General features: G+C 47.4%; 1 protein-coding gene and 1 pseudogene across 2 annotated transcripts in view; both read left to right on the top strand.

Moving 5' to 3' along the window:
- The window catches only part of LOC8028457 (RNA polymerase II elongation factor ELL), a 41473-nt gene extending 27068 nt beyond the window's left edge, over positions 1-14405 (top strand). The window contains exons 8-12 of the mRNA XM_029989266.4: positions 1260-1410; positions 4128-4455; positions 7558-7624; positions 8348-8519; positions 11124-14405. Of these exons, the coding sequence (XP_029845126.3) occupies positions 1260-1410; positions 4128-4455; positions 7558-7624; positions 8348-8519; positions 11124-11285 (880 nt within the window). The 3' untranslated portion in view covers positions 11286-14405. The remainder of the gene's footprint in view (positions 1-1259; positions 1411-4127; positions 4456-7557; positions 7625-8347; positions 8520-11123) is intronic.
- Positions 12540-14405, top strand: LOC121835008 (annotated as a pseudogene). Its single transcript, XR_006077426.1, has one exon. The product of XR_006077426.1 is annotated as an uncharacterized LOC121835008 (transcript).
- Positions 14406-14545: the final 140 nt, after the last annotated feature.

The following is a 14545-nucleotide window of genomic DNA, read 5'->3' as shown; positions in this document are numbered from 1 at the left end:
TCACTACACAAAGGTTCATAAGTGAGGCAATTCGAGCTTCGTAGCCGGGATCCTGCCGAGATGACGCCATCACGAAACAAAGCGAGTGCCGCGGTGCCGCCGGTGCCGCTCCAGACGGAGCGCGTCGCGCGCCCGGGCTACAGGCATCATACCCGGGCTGCCCGGGCAACGACCCGACTTGACAACAGCCGCTGATTGGTTGCCTGGGGAATCGCCGTGACGTCAGCTACCGTATGCGGAGACCCGTGTCGCGCGCCGTTCAAACCAAACCGTGACGTCAGCGCCCGTAAACGGGAGCCGGAAGTGATTACGTCAGTACGGGTTCCGGCTCCCGGGTTCCGTATTTTGAGTCTGTTTGAACCGCTTTTAAGGGATTTACAGTGAACATTGTTTACAACGTACAGCAAATTATTGTCGAAATCGAATTCGTGGAAAATTTAAATAAAAATGCATGTAAAAAATGAAAGCCGTTTACAAATCCCTGTAATGCCGACTTGGAGCGCAGCTCTTGAGGAGGAGTAGGGAAGGGTACTGAGGGGGGTGACGTCACCTGCGGGTAGTCACGTGATCTCGGGGTAGGGGGGGTCACGTGACCCCCCCTCCCCCGGTTACGCCGACGCCGCTCAGGCTGGAAACGGGCCCCTAAGAGCTGCGCTCTAAAAGGACTTTCTATGACTAACAACTTATTGGCTATATCAAGCTTTTTCCACCCGGGAAGGCTTCCAAAAATGTGCAAACAATCGCCTTCTAGCCTGTCCCTTCGCCCCAAAAAAACAAAGTAGGAAAGAAAGACAATTTCAAAAGCTCAAGTTGCGAACGAAATTGAGCGAAGAGAAGCATTTCAGAAGGGTAGAACTCTAAAAAAAATACACTGTATGCACGCACAGAAAAAAAAAAAATTTTTCATCCCAAAATAGTTGCTTACAAAGAGAAGCGATTCAGAAGGGTAAATAAGCTAAAAGAACAAACTCTGCTTGCAACGAACGCATCGTGGAAGTTCGTATTAAATGGTTTTTGCTATATCGAATTACTTGCTATATCGAACTAATCGTAGTGTTTCCTGCTGTTCGTTATAAACGGGTTTGACTGTGTAGCTATTGGGGAAAGGAGGGTGCCAAAGCTCAAAGTGTTGCCTTCAAGTGAACCTTGCAGCGGAAAGAAAATGGCCCATCTAAAACTTTTCGCGCAGCAGTGGAAAAGTGGTTTACCCCCTGGGGGCTCAAGGAATGCGGTTTGACCTAAGGCCCGTTTGTTTCCAGAATGCGGCCGCACAACTTGACCCCTCCGAGCGAAAACGGCCACCACTCGCCCTCTGCCCTCCTGCACAACAACAGCAACGGCAACAGCAACCACCACAACAACAACCACCACCACCACCATGGCACGCCCCGCACATCTCCAAACGGACAGGTGGGTCGTCGTCTTCCTCCTGTTTCAAACGTTGGGTCTACAAGCAAAGACCGGAGGTTTGGTAGTGGTCTAGGACCAGTTTACATTTACTCGTGGGAAATTTGACTTGGCAAACTGAAATTTGTGTGGTGCTCTAGAGCCTCTCAGGCTGGTATAGCAAAGCTATCAATATAGTGGAGCCAAGTTGGAGTATATTTGTAGTTCTGATGCAGATATTAGGGGAGCTTCTCTAACGAAGTCCCCGTAAAGACGTCCAGTCTAAATCAAATGTCATTACTGCCATTTCAGTCGAGCAACGATGGCCCCTGCTTTTCTTGAATTTTCGAAAATCGCCAGATTGCCTGTGTAGTTGTCAGATTACCTCTGCTTGAGGAGGTGTAGCCTTGAAAAACCGGTCTCTGAAGGCCCACTAAGCAATGGTGCATGAATCTGCTTTGTGTACTCAGTTGTCAAAAAGTACCGTATTTACTCGAACGTAACAAGAGTTTTTTTTTTTAAATTTACCTGACCTAATTTGGTGGTTTGCGTTATAATTAGGGTTTGGAGTTTTCAATTTAAAACGATAAAAACCGATAAAATTACACCGAATCCATTTTCGGAAATTTGGTTTTAACCGAAAAAGGTCAGTTTTTAGGTTTGGCGTTTTCAGTTTAAACCGATAAAAGTAAGCCGAATCCAATCTCTAAAATTCTGTTTTAACCGAAAATGGTCAGTTTTTTAGGGTCGTATCGAAATGGGCGGGGGAGGGTGGGGGAGGGAGGAGGGAGGAGGGAGGAGGGAGGAGGGAGGAGGGAGGAGGGGAAGAGGGTGTTGCAAGGTTCGACATTCTGAGACGTCTTCGTGATTGCCCTCTTCCAAGGCTCAACATGCAACAAAAGAGGTCTTGGGTTGTCCTTTGCGGGTCATTTGTGCCCTTTCTTTGTTCGGGCTTAGTGTGTCAAGTTCCTGGTCCTAAAAGAAAAAGTGTTGGTGTGGGTTAGTATAATGTTTTTAGCTTCATGTAAGATCTGCAGCCAGAGTTTAGTGAGTACATGAAATATTTTCTGCCTCAAAACGTCGCACCGTGTCTCTTTTGGTAGTCACTTTTGGTTGATTGGCCGATTTTGGATCAGGCAGCGTTTCATCTCCTCAGCCTGCCAGTGTTTAGTGTTAACGTTGAGAGGGCATTCTTGAAGCCCTGGGTTATTAACAGGAAAGAATGAGCATGGATCAACGAGGAGTACCTAGGAAAGTTCATATGTGTTTACTAAAATAAGATCTCGTAATCCTGATGTACAGAAGGTGGAGTTTCATGTTTTTTGGGCACTGACCTGTTTGTATTTGTATTCTACAGTTGCACACATCTGCCAAATAAAGTGTCAATGTTTTTTTTCTTTCAATGTATCTGCGCCGGAAAAAAAAAAAGGTAAACTTTTGTAGGCATAAATATACACCGATAAAAACCGAAATTGTACCTTAAAATAAACACCGAAAAACGTATGTTGAATATTGAAAAAATAAAAACGGAAAACGCGGAACCCTAGTTATAATCGAAACGCCTCAAAATCCGCCTTGGCAGTGTTACAGCACAGGCTCTTTAAAATGGCTACGACAATTCTTGCGATCTTTCAATGTTGTGCTGGCAACATATACACGCTGGCAAGATCCAATCCAATCCTATTCTTGTTTGCGACTCATTGCACCCGTGTGCCCGTGTTTCGCATGCTGCTATTTTGTGCTTTTGCGACTTTGGACTCGAGCAAATGGCAATGCAACGAGCTCAGTACGATGCCCACCTTAAAAAGAAGTGCAATTCTGATGGCTGAGGAAATCGGAAACTCTGCCGCGGCTCGACGGCTAGATGTGACAGAATCGACTATCCGTGGGTGCTCCAGCGCTCCAGCTTGGAGCACTCTTCAAGTGTGAGCCCGGCCGAAAAGGCTTCCACGGACCTTGTTGTAACTGTCACACAGAAATAAAAAAAAAAAAAAAAGAGTGGCGGATCACTGGTGACGAAAGCGACGAGTGAGCAAAACTCGTTTTAGTTTTAAAAACTGGCAGGTGTTGGCCACTATGCGCAACAAATAAAGGTACTTTTTTTTCCTCACTTTACTCGTGTTGCATTCGTGTTCTTTTTTTGGTTGGCACTGTGAAAAGTAATTTTTCGTGCTACAATCGTGGTCGCGTCACATTAGAGTAAATGCGATAGTTCTCAATGTACTGAGTAAATTTTTATGTGCAAACACGAGAGGTCAAACACGAAGGACTGGACAAGAACAATGCACTGGTCCTTGTCCACTCCATCGTGTTTGTCCTCTGTGTTTGCGCCTGCAAGTTTACTCTGTACCTTGAACTTACCATATCTAGCCCAACAACAAGTCTGGCTAAACTAGATCTCATTTGGGGACATCATTTTTGAAAACTGTGGAACCTGGCCTTGAGGATAGGCAAAATCGCAAAGATTTCATAATTGATAGAGTGCCTCCATGGTATACTCAGTCAATTATGAAATATTTGTGATTTTACTTTTTGTATACCAGTTATGTGTTGGTAAACCTCGTAGTTCACTCTTACTTTGACCCCAAAAAGTGTATTAACCGTTGTGGACCCTACGTTTTTGAGTTTGCACTTGGCAGTCTTGCGCATCAACCGTTATGGACACTGCGTTTTTTGGGTTTGTACTTGGCAATCTTGCGCACACTCACGGCGTGTGCCGTCTGCACCGACTCCCTCCACAGAAACGGGAACCAAATCCGGAGACGGGACCGACGCTCCCTGGCAGCAAGCGACAGCGGATCAGCTTGTGCACCACCAACGGTGGCAGCATCAACAACGGCAGCACCAACAACACCTCGATCACCAACGGGAGCGCTCTTGGGACGACCAGGCCCCCGCACTCCAGGGTCCTGGCAGAATCTAATTCGGGGAACCAGCCCTGCCGCACCCAGCCCTCGATCCCCTCCTCAGAGCCCTCGGTGCCCTTCGCCTGCCATTCCATCCCAGACTGCCCGGATTCCCCGGATTCCAGAGACTCTCGGGACTCTAGGGACTCTGGTGATCTACAAGGTAGGGATTCTGGGGAATAGGTGTATCCACAAGCCAGGAATTCCAGCTTTTGGGTACAGCTAGGTTATTGAGATTCGTAAGTTACAGTTGAGGTATACAGTAAAACCTCGTTAATTCAACTCCCGCTAATTTGGAAATTTGGATAATTTGAACTGCCGATCCGGTCCCGTCAAATAGTCAATTAGTCAATAGCAGCAAACGCTCATTAATTCGGAGGGAACGCGGCGCAGTATGGTTAATTTGGACGAATTCGGCAGGTGGCGCTAGCTACCGTTCGTTCCAAAGGGTATGATTGCTATCCATCCGAGGTGCACACGTTTTTCCGGTCTTCCCATGGCTCTTCGCTCTTCTGGTTCTCCGTGTTTCGCACCAGTTTTGCTCTGGATCGCCGTGCTTCAGCGCGTTACTCTCATGGCATGGAAGCGGCAGAAGCATAGCTGCAACGGAAAAAGGGTAGCAGAAGTGACCGACGACCGGAATGGCAAAATCGCGACACGCGGGGCTATTTTTCCCGAGCGTGCCGATAGCGAGAGTGACAGTCACGTTTTATGCCTCAACGCGGAGATCCTAAAGCCCGCCATTTTAACAGCTATCTTATCCCTCAATTTTTCGCCGGCCACCCCCGCATTGAAAAATACAACGTGACTCGCACTCTCGCTATCGGCGCGCTCGGGAAAAATAGTGCCGGGTGTCGCGATTTCGGTGCTCCGATTATTGGTCAGTTGTGCTACTCGTTTTCCGTTGCAGCTGTACTAGGCTAAGATTTTAGTGATGAAAATGGAAATACTGAGGGCTTTGAAGGACGGCGTCTCTCGACAAGTGACGGAAAGTTACGACGTCAAGAGAAGCAGTTTGGCCACATACGTGAAAATTGAGGCCGATATCGAAAACGAGAAGTTCAACGCGAAAAGAAAGCGGCCTTGGAAGGTGGTGCACCCGAAACTAATAGCATCCTCGATCATCCGCACCGGTGCGCACCGGGGCAGTGAGGTGCGCCCCTTCATCTTCGATCAAGTGCACCGGTGCGCACCGTACGTCCTCGATCAACGAAGCGCACCCTCCCGGTGCGGCTTTTCGTTGCCCCAACGTGCACCAAGAAAATCGGCAGTGCGCCAAGGGGCAGTCCCATCAGGCATTGCGGCCAGGAGCGGGAATCGAGAAGATGGCGGGAGTAGCAGACGCGCAGACTATCGAGATGGCAATCTTGCAAAAACGAACACGCCTTGCAGCTGCACTAGATGATTTCCTCGGGTCTTCTGACGGCGAGACGACGAGCTTCTCACCATCGCCGCGATTACTGGCGATTGCTGCGGTGGCAAGGAGCGCCCGAAAAGCACGAACTTCGTGGAAAGCGGCGCGAGGCGTTTCAATGACAGCGAGGTATGGCTATTATCTGGTGTTTCGTTTTCTTGAACTAATAATGATGGCCAACATATACATGTGGAATTGTCACCCGCTTCGTGACCCCATCGACACTCACGTCCACGATGTTTATTTCTGTGGGACCGTCAAATCCGCGAGTAAAAAAATAAAAGAAATTGAGAGCAGACGGGCACCGTGCGCTGACCTACGCAAAATAAACGAACAAAACGCGAAGTGACGCAAGGTGGAGCTCGCCGCGGTACACCGGCGCGGCGCAGTTTGTCCTTGATGTTGCACCGACATCGCGCTGCACGACCGAGGAGCGCTGTGCACTGTGCTGGTTTCAGGGCGATTCCGGTGCGAGTTGATCGAAGATGCTATAAAAGAGGCCTTGCTGTGCTATATTGTCCGCGCACGGGATGCGTAGCTCCGACAGTGCGAGTGCGGTGGAGCACTCGACCGCGCTAAGGAAAGTTGCCGTCTCCGCCCAAGTGGCATCCAGAAAGCAGGCGGTAATAACAGATTTCTTCTCAAAATAAAGGTATGTCACAGGGCAACATTTTCGCGCAGTTTTCTTTGTCCTTTCGATATTTCGACTTTCGGATAATTCTGACATTTTTGCCGGTCCCATGAGATCCAAATTAACGAGGTTTTACTGTACCATCAAGGACTCTGGGGACCATGAGGGACCTCTAAGTTAGAAAATCCAGGCACAATGGGGACCTGGAAGTTAGGGAATCCAGGGACAGTGGGGACCTGCAAGTTGGGTCCCATGGGGATTGTAGGGAGGTATTCTAGGAAAATGGTGAAGAGGGGATTTTAGGGAATTTGTGTATCTACTAGCTAGTGATTCCACGAATTACGGAGACTTGCATGTCAGGGACTCCACGGACTATGTAATCTCACAAATTAGAAAATTCAGGTACTATGTGATGCTGCGAGCGGGGTCCTGTGGGGAGGTGTTAGAGGAAAATGGGGGTCTCTGTCGTCCTGCAAAGTAAGGAATCTGGGGATTTGCAAGCTAGAAACTCCACAGATCATGAGAATTGCAAGTTAGGGACAATAGTGCTTGGTAAAATTGCAAGCTAGGGACTCTAAGGGACTAAGGAAGGCCGGCAAGTTAGGGAACCCAAGTACTACGAGGACCTGAAAGTGGAAGGAGGTGTTCAAGGGAAATCGGGAGTATGGATGAGCGGAGTGCGTAGGGAACTCCATGGTGTGCTGCAATACAGAGGTCTGCTTCAAGATGTGGGTTCAGGAATCTTTAAGGAACATTAGGAAACTGTGTTGCAGTTCAGTCTAAGGATAAGATTTTTAAATGCCTCACTGTAGGAAGATGTTAGGGATTCTTCGGATGCATTCAGAACTCCCAAGACTTGTACATTCTAGGTAAAAGGATAAAAATTTCGGAGGCCTAACAAACAAAAAAATTGACTTTACCTGAAAGGTAATGACACTGGAGACATTCCTGGTTGGCTCAACGAAGGTGGCAAGAACCTTATGGGATTGTTACAAGCCCCTACAATTCCTTTCAAAGAAAGTATAGATACCTTTTGAAACTCGCAGTTCTTTTGAATGACAACAAAGGGGATCTCGTTAACCCGAGAAATGCCCCTGAACAATGAGCTTTGTCGCCTTGAGCAATACACACACTCTCCTCTGTGAGCAAGTGTTCTAAGGAAGCCAAGTCGAGACTAAAGCCTGTCGTAATTGGGATATTGCATCCATCATTGCTTGCAGCTGCAGGGATCCCATCTACAAATCCATCGCCACGGAATTCCACCAACCAAGTCCCAGAATATGTAACGTAAGTGTCTCAGTGTCTCCTTACAAAACTTTGGAATCAAAATTTAATTGTGAAGTGCCAAACCACCCAACGATTCTACCTTTCCAAGCTTGCCCCTGGGGTTTTACGCTGTTGGCTATGCTATCATATAATTGTGTAGCATTCCTTCTCAATAATTGCATTTTGATGCACAGTGCGCAGTTAACACGAAAATAAAGAACATGGCAGTCCATTGCAAAATCTTTTTTTAACAGCTCAAAGAGACAGTGGTGGGGTATGGATAACGTAGCAGCTTGGGCAAGTTGGTTGCTCACATTAACATTCACGACAGCAGTATTAACACACTACAGAAGACAAAGTATATAAAAACGAGTTGTCAGTCAGCGCGGTTCGTTTCAATTTTGCTTTCTTTTTCGTGTGTAAGGAGTGAGTGTACGTTTGCAATAGTGCGCTGTAGTGTGGAGGGGCGTATTGATGCTTGCCGAGGTTTTTTTTTTAAACATGACCTATATGAGCCCAACTACCCAGAACACAATTTACAGCTTGAAATTCGTTTTCTTTCACAGTTGAAAATAGCCGGTCGAGAGTTGGCCGGTTTCAGTCATGCTCACTCTCATTTCTATGGTCACGTGGCATTTAAACTTTGTGTACCAAATGTGTTCAAAGTCATGGGCCACCTAAAGCCCACGTTCAGCATTTGTGGCAAGGCCGTAGAACGATGTCCAAACGAATTCACCGACGCAGGAAGTACGTAGAGATCACCAATCAAGAGCAGCGGGGCCGCTACAAGGCAGACTTCAACGCGGAGTATGAGGAATACAAGACGCTGCACTCGACGGTGGAGCAGGTTTCGCGGCGTTTCTCGGACCTGGAGGACAGCCTACGGAACTCGAGGGAGGGCTCTGACCAGTGGAATGTGAGTGGCACCGATCCCCAGCAATGAGCAGAGTCTTTTTACAGCAATAGCTGTTATTGGCTCTTCCCTCCACCGGCAGTGACCACGGTTGTTGATGTGGTGGTTGGTGTTGTTGGTGACGTAGTTGGTGTTGTAAGGCGTCCGTGGTTGATGTTGCCACATCCTTGAAAGAGATTACCTGCCGCCCGCAAGAGCCTAACCTGGGTCCACCGCGTGCGAAGTGAAAGTGCCACCACAGAGCTATGCCGCAGGGTTAATGCTCTCTGGAAAAAAATGGCCGAGAACAAAATGCCGTTGTAGCACTGTCAATGCCCAGTAAAGGAAGCGCTGCGCCGAATTGCGCCATGAACGAAAGTCTGCTTCATCTTGTGCCAAGATGGCATTTTTGCTAAGAATTGCCCCACACCTGCGCCGAGATGGTCTACAGGCAAAAAAAAAAAGTTAATGTTTTATTATTGGTTGACCTGAATATTCAGAGAGGTAAACGTAAAGAAAAATTGTACAAGTATGAATCTCATGGCGTCTCTACTCACTGTATAGTTTGTTTCGTCTTAGGTCGGAACGCAGTCGAAGGCTGGAACATGTACAACCCCAAACACAGATACTAAAAGCGCAAGTCGCGCGACGTTTGCTGCACTTGATTGGTTTAGCCGATGAAAGAACACACTCAGGAAGATGGACGAATGCCACAATGTCTCACTTTGATGCTGCAAACCAACCGTTCTGGCCGGTTGATGCAATGGCCGGTTAATCCCCGACATCATCTAAATTTCTAAACGATGTCGGCGATGTCAGGAACTAGGAGTCCCGGGAAAATTTTGCAAAACAGTAAAATTGACGATTGCGGAAACTGTGATAAAACGAGACCAGGGTCTTGTACTCCTGATCAAATCACTCGATTATCACGTCTGCCACATGCCTTCGTTTTGTGGCACTTGCTTCGCTCGTGGCAACCTTCACCGCCACTCACCAGCGTGCATGTGCCGAGCTTCACCGCTTTGCACCGGAGTGCGAGGGGCAGCGGCTGACCTGGGGGAGCGCCTGCCTTAGTGCGATAGGCATGCAGGTTATGCTCTGAATTATGACGGGTCGACCTTCTTCGTCCTAATTGTGAGTTAATCTCTAATCTTGAAAAAAGAAAAAAGGAAACTGGGCAGAGAAAGAGAGAGCGAGAAGAAAACACGGGTTTACACATATCTAGCAGTCTCAGTAGTTTCCGTGCAACTGTCAATCGAAAGAGCAGCAAACTTTGACGTAACTCTGGTCTGTACGCCGCTCTTTAGCGGCGTCTCAACCAGAGTTAAAGCGCATGTGTGGGCTTTAATATTATTTTTGGGTGGTTGTTTTTGTAGTTGTATGATATTAGAATCGTGAGTTTGGTAGGTTTTAGCAGATGTGCTGCTTCTTGCTGGTATTTTAGAGACATTTTATTTACAGACTAAAACAAACTACCAAGTGTAAAATAGAGAGGCTGAGAGAGGATTTGTCCCAATGAACTGTCATGCTAGATTCACTGTTCAGCCATTTTTTAATACCCATTGTAAATTAAACCTGCTCTGACTGGAGCCTGATTTAAGAAGACTGCGTTCCTTTCATGCCCTACCTGTTTTTATCACAAACAGTAATACGTAATATGCTCTAGTACCACAGGCAACCTTTAGTCAACATCATGAATGAACTCATTTAGAGATTCATTCACTTTATAATTCTCTAACAGATGTTGGCATCTGCTCCCAAAGCATCAGTGGCTGCTCCAAACCTATAGTTTGCCTGCTACTGCTACAGAACCTGCTACAAAAGGTCAAATGCCGCTTCCATCACTGAATGATGACAAGAGCTCGTGCCGACACACTTTCACGCGCTCCGGAACAGACTGGAAACAAAAATCGTTTGGAAGAAAATGGTCAGATGTCTATTTTGTTCCCAACGCTTTTGTTCATGCACCCCGCGGCACTTGAGTGCAATGCCCAGGCCAAATGACTGCCGTGACGTTTTGAAGCTATCGCTGTGACTGTACACATGGGACTGCTCGATTTCTTTTTATATCTCTGACGATAAAAGGGCATGAAAGTGGTTCCTGAGGTCATCTATTTATGGTCATGACTCAACCTATGGGCTCTAGGCATCCTAAAACCCTAGATTTTGTTCATACTCGTTCGATTTCCCCATTAAAAATTAGATCGCAGATCGGGACGTGCCCGTTCCTTTTTCGAAATTCAGTGTAACAATTGAAGGGCACCATCCAATACGTGTGACAGCCAATCACGAGTGATTAGGTATTTCTTTTGCACGAATCACACACATTCAAAAGCCATTTCGCCGTTAATTGGCCCCCTTGCTGCGCGGGAAGTGAACGCTCGCCATCGGCTGTAGAATGTCCGACGGCACTCTCTGGCTGCAGTGCGGAATCACAGAATGGGCATGTCGCAGTCTTTGATGAAGTTTTTAATAAGGAAATCGGACATGTTTTTTTCCAATTGCCCAAAGGCCGTATATTTAGTTACGACCATAAATGTAAGATCTCGGAAACCACTTTAGTACCATCTTAGCTATTCTCGCACCATTCAGCCTCGATCGATCAGTGAATGTTTGGTTTCCTTGCAGCGGATCAAGCAGCAGATAATGCGGGAGTACGAGGAGAACAAGCGTGACCAGCGGTACCAGCAGACTCGGCGCAAGTTCCAGTACCTGCACGACAAGCTGGCCCACATCAAGCGCCTGGTCGTGGACTACGACTCCAGGGCGCTGCCCCTCAAGTCCTCCTAACCCTCTCTTCTGGAAAACGAACCCTTCCTTCCTTACCAACCTTCCTCGTGCATATTTTTTATTTTTTCTCGGAAATCTCCTGTGAAGACAAATCAGTTTGCGGACTCCTGTTCCCGCGGCGGCGGCCGTGCAATCAACGAATCAATCAATCAATCAAAAACGGGCTGGCGACCGGCGTTGCGCGTTACGGACAATGGAAGCAGCGGTGTCGTTAGTTTTAGGTTCGAAGCTGGTTTGGGTTTGGACTAGTTTTTTTATTTATTTATTTAGTTGGGCGGCGGACGTCGCGAAGGACGGACGGTTTTTTTCCGGTTGTTTCGAACCTTGCCGGTGCGCTTCCTTTGCTTTAATTGCGTCTGGGGTTGTCGACTTGTTGGTTGTATTGTTTGTTTGGTTGGAGGTGTTTTTGAAGAGTCCCTCCCCCTTCCTCCCCATCTCTACCTTCTCCTAGAGTGGGGGCGTAAACAAAATGATTGTCACATGTCCCTCGAAGAATAAGCTCCTGCAACTGCCCTCTTGGATCTATATTGTTGTTGTTTTCTATCTTTTCGCGTACATGTGTGAAAACATGTGTGGGCTTAACTGTGGCAGGACGTGTGAGGGAAAAGTTTGACAGTAGCTGGCTTTCTTTTTGGCAGCTGTCACATTTTTATCCTTGCCATTGAATACGACGAGTCTGTCAAGGAAACTGTACTCGGTTTTATCTTACATTGAACAGAGGCAGACCCTACAAGCCATCCTAGCCAGTCCGGAACGTAGAGCGTATTGTGCGACATTTCGTGTTTTGAGCTGTGCTGCACTTTTGCGAAACGCCACACGACACCTCTACAGCGCTGGATCGACTTCGACGGCTTCAGGATCTGCCGTGATCCATTGTAAGGCGAAATGAAGCATAGGTTCAAGCGTTCCTCTTCGCCGCAGTCTAAAAACAAAACAAGGACGGCGCCTTGCATTTAAGGTGGCCGTGGCCATACCAAAAGGCATATTCAGAAAAGCTTGTGAAGCAAGCCAGGGGCCCAATTTCGGCACTCTGATTAGCGCATTTCCACGTATGTCACAACGCCTAACTTGCGAGAGGAGTGGAGGGCCGAGGCTTGGGTAGGCACGCCTCAATGTTTCACGTGCTAGCCTTTAGTCAGCTCTCAGATTTGCTTGCACATCAGATAAGCAAATCCGGGAGTCTGCTTAAGGCTAGCTCCAGCCTTTAGCCGGGCGATTTGACAAACATGAAAATGCGCTAATCAAGGTGCCGAAATGGTTCCGTTGGCTTATTGCATGTGCTTTCTGGAATGTGCTACAGGGAGCCCAGATAAAACTGCAGGGAAAAGGCTCGGAAGGAATGAGGGAAGCCGCGGGAACAGGACGAAGAAGACGACGAGAACTTTTGTTTTTTTACGTTACTCCAAGACACACAATGTTTGCCGCCATTTGTGCTTTCTCCGGGTGAGGCGAACGTTGGGCCTCACATTCCAGCTAGAGTGGCCCCAACTTCCCTCTCTCCATTTATTTTTTTTTTTTTGTGTGTTTTTTGTTTTTTTTTGGAAGGGTTTTTGAGACGTTGCCCCTCCCCCCCCCCTTCCCCCGGTTTTTCCGCCACCAACTTCCGAAGACGGCGAGAAAAAAAGAAAACGACTATGCGGATCACTCTATTTATGGTGACGACCGGAACGCAGATTATGATGACCACTATCGCAACGAAGATGATATGCACTTTTTCCCGTTTGCGAGCTCTTCTTGTCCGTTTTTTTTTTTTGCCCCTTTTTTGTGTGTTGTTTTTCGCTATGCGTGTGCCTGTGTGGGTGTGTGTGCATGCGTGCGGCAATTTACGGTGGATGGATTTAACTGTGCTATGATGGCAGCGCCATGTTTTTCGTTCCTTGTATTTCTTTTTAAAGACATTTTGTCTTGCGTCTGCTTTGAAAAGTTTCCGACAAAAACCGGTCGGGGCGTTGCAGAAAAAACGATAAAAACCTTTGGCCAAAATGTCGGAGGCACGCCGAACAGACTTGCGAGACGCCGGCGGCGTTTTATGCGTCCCGCTTTTGTCTCGTCGTTTTGTTTTCTCGTTGGTTATGTTCGCATATGCAAATTGTACTCAGATAAGCAAGAAAAAAATCACAAAAAGGTTTACAAATGCAAAATGTAAAAAAAAATGCCATTTTTATGGGGGCTTCATCTTGTTTGTTTTTTTTTGCACGGCACAGCTGCATTCTTTAGCTCGGCAAAATCGAGCGACGGTGGGCCAGCCGTAAAGGAGTATTACGGTCTCAAAAACGAAAAGAGAAAAAAAAAAAAAAAAAAGAAAGAAAAAAAAGTGGGTTGTTTTGAAGAGTGTCGTCTTCTGTGCGACGAGTGCGTCCACGCAGCGAGCCAGCAAAAATGCGTCCGGTCATCCCCGTACACGGAAGCAAAGTATTACGCGTTGCGTTCCACGGTTTACCAAAAGAGCGACTGCGACAAAGTAAAAGACGTTATGCCAATCTCGAAAGTGCAATCGGCGTATGCAACGACAACAAAGAGAACCGATCTGGAGCTTGGCCCTCCCCCAGTGTAACGTTAAACAGTGTTCCTCTCCCCTTAACGGACGTGTGGTACTTAAGGCGGCGTGTTTGTGTTCGTCGCCACGCCGGAGTCGGAGGCCCGTTTCGGAGTTTTTTTGCGTGTTCGTTGCGTCGCTTGCGTTTCCTTAGCGAAGCCTCCGACCCGCACACGTCTCGTGGGTGCTGAGAAAAAAACCATGTTGTCGATTTAAAACAAACAAAAAAAAGGACTTATCTCATGGGACTGTGATGACGAGGAACGTCTCGAAAGGAGGGGCCTGCATTTATAATGAGCATGTGCGTGTGCGAGAGACGGAGGATAGAGAGAGAGAGTGTTGCTGCCAAACGTATTACTACACAGACGAAGAAGTGCCATTGAATGAAGCGAGCAGGAAAGCACCACATGGTTATATTATACGTATGCGAAGTATATCGTTCCGTACGACATGTTTAAAATAACAATCCGCAAACTTTGTTTGTTTTCTTCCTGCAAGCAAGCTGGCTGGGGGTGCTTCCTGCAGCCCTGCTTTTTTTTGGATGTACGTGACATTCAGAGAAATATATCAAACCTGAGCATTCATATCGCCTTTGTGTGCAGTTTCTCTGGGGGGTGGGGGAGTTGTCGCGGCGTGTTTCTGCACCATGGATATTTCTAACTTAGGTGGCCTTAAGAGAACAGTTCCCAAAAGCTTTTCCCGTTAGATGCTCCGACAAGACGCG

This window comes from Ixodes scapularis, unplaced genomic scaffold (genome assembly GCF_016920785.2).
Source record: "Ixodes scapularis isolate PalLabHiFi unplaced genomic scaffold, ASM1692078v2 PGA_scaffold11__112_contigs__length_91849675, whole genome shotgun sequence".
Taxonomy (NCBI): Eukaryota; Metazoa; Arthropoda; class Arachnida; order Ixodida; family Ixodidae; genus Ixodes; species Ixodes scapularis.
This window is presented reverse-complemented; position numbering and strand designations above follow the sequence as displayed.